At 34.5% G+C, this 5,000-nt stretch overlaps 1 protein-coding gene across 6 annotated transcripts in view; it reads right to left on the reverse strand.

Moving 5' to 3' along the window:
- Window positions 1–5,000, reverse strand: part of LOC121855197 — a 242,033-nt gene that overhangs the window by 197,152 nt on the left and 39,881 nt on the right. For all 6 annotated transcript variants that reach the window (XR_006086745.1, XR_006086744.1, XM_042350065.1 and 3 more), the window contains exon 2: window positions 4,008–4,079. Coding sequence is in view for 4 of the 6 variants with exons in the window: in XM_042350065.1 (XP_042205999.1) it covers window positions 4,008–4,079 (72 nt within the window). In the remaining 2 variants the exon portion in view is untranslated. The remainder of the gene's footprint in view (window positions 1–4,007; window positions 4,080–5,000) is intronic.

The following is a 5,000-nucleotide window of genomic DNA, read 5'->3' on the forward strand; positions in this document are numbered from 1 at the left end:
AACAATCGAGATATCAGCCCCAGCCAAGGTCATGTGTGTTATCTACAGGGTGTTTCAAAAAATGTAAAAACCACGTGGAAACATATTTTCTGGGAGACCCTGTATATGAAGCATACGGCTATTAATGTTTCCATGACGACAACTCTTGAGGAATTTCTTAATAAAAATATATATCACCTGAAGATCAGCCCCCAAGCTTACCTCATCTTAAGCTGTGAGGGGAGGGTGGATGAGGTAACCCTAAATAAGTTGTACTTCATCAGAACGGATAAACAGTGGTCTATATGCTGCGTAAAACATCCATCAGTGAGGTCAGGAGGGGCGGCTACTGAGCTATATACGCAGCTTAAATTAAGAGAAGCCAAATGATCTCAAAAAAAGGTAAGCGAGAAATAAGTCAATGATAATAGTTTTCTAATACAAATGTTCACACGACAAAATAAATAAATACATTAAACAAAAATACAAACAAAGAGAGAGAGAGAGAGAGAGAGAGAGAGAGAGAGAGAGAGAGAGAGAGAGAGAGAGAGAGAGAGAGAGAGAGAGAGAGAGGAAGTTGCACGATAACACTGCACTGTGATCGACGGAAGACTCAACACCTGCAGTACATGTATACACACACTGAGACACGCTCTTGTGTTTGTCGATGATTCCCCTTATATGTAATGTTGGTTAAGTGTAAAAATAAAAATAATTAGAATATTTTAGTAGATACCATTTCGTCTATTGACTATAAATAGGAATATTTCTTAAAAAAAATATCTATTGTCTAAGTATTAATGTTTTTGTCACGCTTACTTTATACTCTTACTTATTGTACCAACATAACCATTATGTCAAATATTGTCACGTGGATAGAAATTACCATTGCAATAAATATATTTGCCGACAAGACATGATAATGACTGTGCCTGTCCCCTTGTTTTACCTTAATACAACCCATGCTGTATTGCTTCCCTCCTTTATCATATTAATGTATATCAACTCCACTGTAAAATATGTATACAGTATACTTATACCAGAACTGTAAAAAAAATATGATAACAGTGGTAACATTCTCCAATGTATTTACTAACACTAAGTTACAGTACGTGTATTATTCCAGATAATACCAAATGTTATATAAAAATTCCTTGAGTTAAATGTACCGTATCAGGAGCCACTCAGGGAGCTCAGGTTCTCAACTGGCTCAGCCATGTCAATATTGTTATTATTATCCACTCTGTACCTGTATTTTTCTGGCTAAATAAACTGTTTCAATATCAATATCAATATCAAGGAATAACTATAGTACTGTATTGATTATTACAGGTGCACGTGGACTTTTTTTATCACCTTGTACAGTGACAAAAGTGAAATAGTTTGTTACCCACCCTGTACATCCCCGAGTATCGCTTGTAAACAATTTAATCCGATTAAATTTTTTGTTGTCAAAAGTCAGGAAACAGTGACGACCGATCATTGAGAGAATGAACGAAGATGTACGATATAGTGTAGAACATGTAGACCAATGTGTGAGGTGTATGTATGTATGTCATCCTCAGTGTACAAGTCGAAACATGCCCAGGCAGATATGACAAGACTCACATGCTTGTGTTACAATGAGTATCACATGTCAACTACAAGAAACCTTTTCTACAATACTCACATAGCTGCGAAAAAAAAAATAAAAATCTACAAAAAATTGAAAAAAATACTCCTCACACTCTGGCAACACTGCGCCCCGTCCCGTGAGTGGCGGTGTTGCCAGGCGAGTATAATAACAACAAAATTAACAGTATTTCCAGATTAAAAATATATTTTCAAACAAATACGTAGTCATGCTTTTGCCAACCAAGTGAGCTGACAACAAACAAGTGTCATGCTTGCTTCATACAACATAAACATCAAAACATTACAGCAACACATTCAACATTCAAAATAGAAACTCTTTTAAGAAATTCCTTCCTAATCGTCTACAACATTCCAGGGAAACATCTTAATTCACAAAATGCAAACAATAAACATAATTTACAAACATGTTAGATACAGACAAACAAACATGCAAACATAGTAAGGAAGGTTATGGACGAGAAATAACTGGACAAGTTTATTCACAATCTGGCAACATGAAGAATCCTCACCCCACCCGACCCAAGTTATCGTACTGACAAATGACTCCTTTAAGAATTCCACCTTTACTTATGAATGAATTAAATAAGTAACTTTCACCTTTAATGTACTTCCAATTGAGTTACTTAAGAATCCTTACTTAACATAAAATTAAATAAGATTCATTACTTAAAAATGTATTAAGTAAATATTATTTTTGTGTTTATATTTTAGTGAATAAACATTAATATTTCCGCCCATTTCCTTACTTGTATAATTAACAAAGGCAAAGGAAGTTATAGGAAGAAATATAACATAAACATACAGATAAATTAACCTTAATATTATAGATATGGAAGGTTAATCTTAAAAAAAAATAATGACAGGTCACCTTAAATTAATAACAGATGATATGCCTTAAATAATAAACAAAAGCAATACCTTAAATTACAGGCAGAAGCTATACCTTAAAATATAAAGAAGTTATACTTTAAATTATATAGAGAGACAGAAGGTCACCCTTAAATTATAACAAAAGCTATAATTTTAAATCATATTATATACCTTAAATTATATATATAGCAAAAACTAGAAAAGTCCCTTAAATTATAGACAAACAAACACTCAGCCTAAAATCATATAAATGTTTAGCTTAAAGACATCTGTTAAATTATAGGTAAACAAAAAAATCACTATAATTTCTACGGCAAATTAAGCAAAAATATAAAGCTCATTTCAAAATTTAGCTTAAAACAAATGAATTAAGACACAAAACAGCTAACAATGAAAGCTACAGATGAGGAATATTTAGCTGAAAAATACTAAACGTTCCAATTATGACCAAATAACCTGCTTCATGCTACAACATAAACCTAAGTCTTGAGAAACGACGTAAACACAGTGTTGTAAACATTCCTAAAAACACTATTAAAAATTTACTCAAAGTTCCTGGCATTAAAAAAAAATTAATTAAAAACACTCCTATGGAAAAAAATAATAATTCCTGGTAAAAATATAAAAAAATATTCCCTAGCTAAAATTCTTAAACCTGGCAAAAAATATGAAACTTAAACCTGGCAAAAATATGAAACTTAAACCTGACAAAAAATACACAAAATAAATTGAAAAATCTTATTCCTATCAAAAAAAATTAATTCCAAAATTTAATGACCAACGATGATTAGTTAATTAAATAGAGCTTCAAATATTCGATTAATTAACCTTGACTCTGAATCTAATTTTTACCAAAATATCTAATCCTTATAATCCTAATATGGAACAGTTATCGAATATTTTTCAATATCTATTCCCTAATCATCTACGAAATTGAATATACTTCTCACCAATCTACAAAAACAAACCCTACCCATCCAGTCCCTAGAATATATTTCACACCAATTTGCTGAACTAAATCCTAATCCCGGAAAACCTTGAATATATTTCTTTCCAATCAACAGAAACTTTCAGACCACTCTGCATAATTAACCTAATCACCAATTACCTTAAACAAACACACACACATACTTCCTAATCACCTATTTACCTAAACAAAAAAACTAACCTAATCACCATCGCACCTGTAAAAACAAAAGCAAAACACACACACACACACACACACACACACACACACACACACACACACACACACACCGAACTCTTCAGCAGCGTTACCCAATATACTTTCTACAATGATTATAAGTCAAGGAGGAAGTAAAATACCTGTATAACCCGTTAATTATTACCTGTATGACCCATTAATTATTAACTGTATGACCCATTAATTATCACCTGTATGACCCACCTGTATGACCCATTAATTAATTATTACCTGTATGACCCACCTGTATGACCCATTAATTATTACCTGTATGACCCACCTGTAGACCCACTCTTATTTACACCAACATTTCTCTTACCTGATTTTTCGGGATCAGAAGTCGAGCCGTCTGGTTTAGACTCTCGCGTCCTTTCGCTGCAACTGCTACTATCTGCAACACAAAATTTGCAACACATGAGTCAACACTACTAGCATGACAGGAAGGGAAGTAATAGCGTCAAGTCAAATTACTATTGACAATAATAATATAACCTAAAATATAAAATATTCCCCCAAATTTTCAATAATTCCCCCCGTGTGAGATAATTCCCTTAATTACTACATTTTAGGGATTTATTTTAAGTCAAGAATCTTATGACCTTGAAGGGAATTACTACATTTAAAGTTATTCTCAAGAGGTTAGTAATTATTATTTTTTATAAGTTCCCCCTACAATAATTAAGACTCGTTTTCTATGATAAAAATGTAAGCAAAAACACAACATTATTTCAGAGGTAAATAATATCACAATCTCTCCCTTACTAAGATCTATCCTCCCTCACTATCCTTCCCTTTAAACTTTCTCATCCTCTCCCTGTCCAGAATCCCTCCCTTTAACCTCCCTCCTCCAACGACTCCCTCACTTCCTCACACATCCTAAGCATTTGAGGTGATTATTCCATTGACCCGAGCAGTCTCCCTCCCTCCCTCCCTCTTTCTCTCTAACTCTCTCTCTAACTTTTTCTTTACTATCCTCCCTCCCTTTTTCCCTTCCTCTCTCCATCTCTCTTAACAGCCTCCATTCCTTCCTTTCTTCCTTCACCCATCCCATCCCATCCCCCTCCCACCACCTTCTCTCCTCTCCCCCCCCATCATCTCCCCACCCCATCCCCTATTTCTCCCCATTCCTCCCCTACAGACGTGAGTGGCTCATTACAGGGTGGGGACCATCCCTTACCACCGCCACCTTGGGAAGACTTAACCCAAGATAACGTGGCTATTAAGTGTGTGGTTTGTCTTCTTTATGGAGGCTGGAGGTGAGGGCAATGAGGAAGAAGAAGAAGAAGAAGAGGAGGAGGAGGAGGAGGAAGAA

This window comes from Homarus americanus, unplaced genomic scaffold (assembly GCF_018991925.1).
Source record: "Homarus americanus isolate GMGI-L3 unplaced genomic scaffold, GMGI_Hamer_2.0 scaffold7504, whole genome shotgun sequence".
NCBI lineage: Eukaryota > Metazoa > Arthropoda > Malacostraca > Decapoda > Nephropidae > Homarus > Homarus americanus.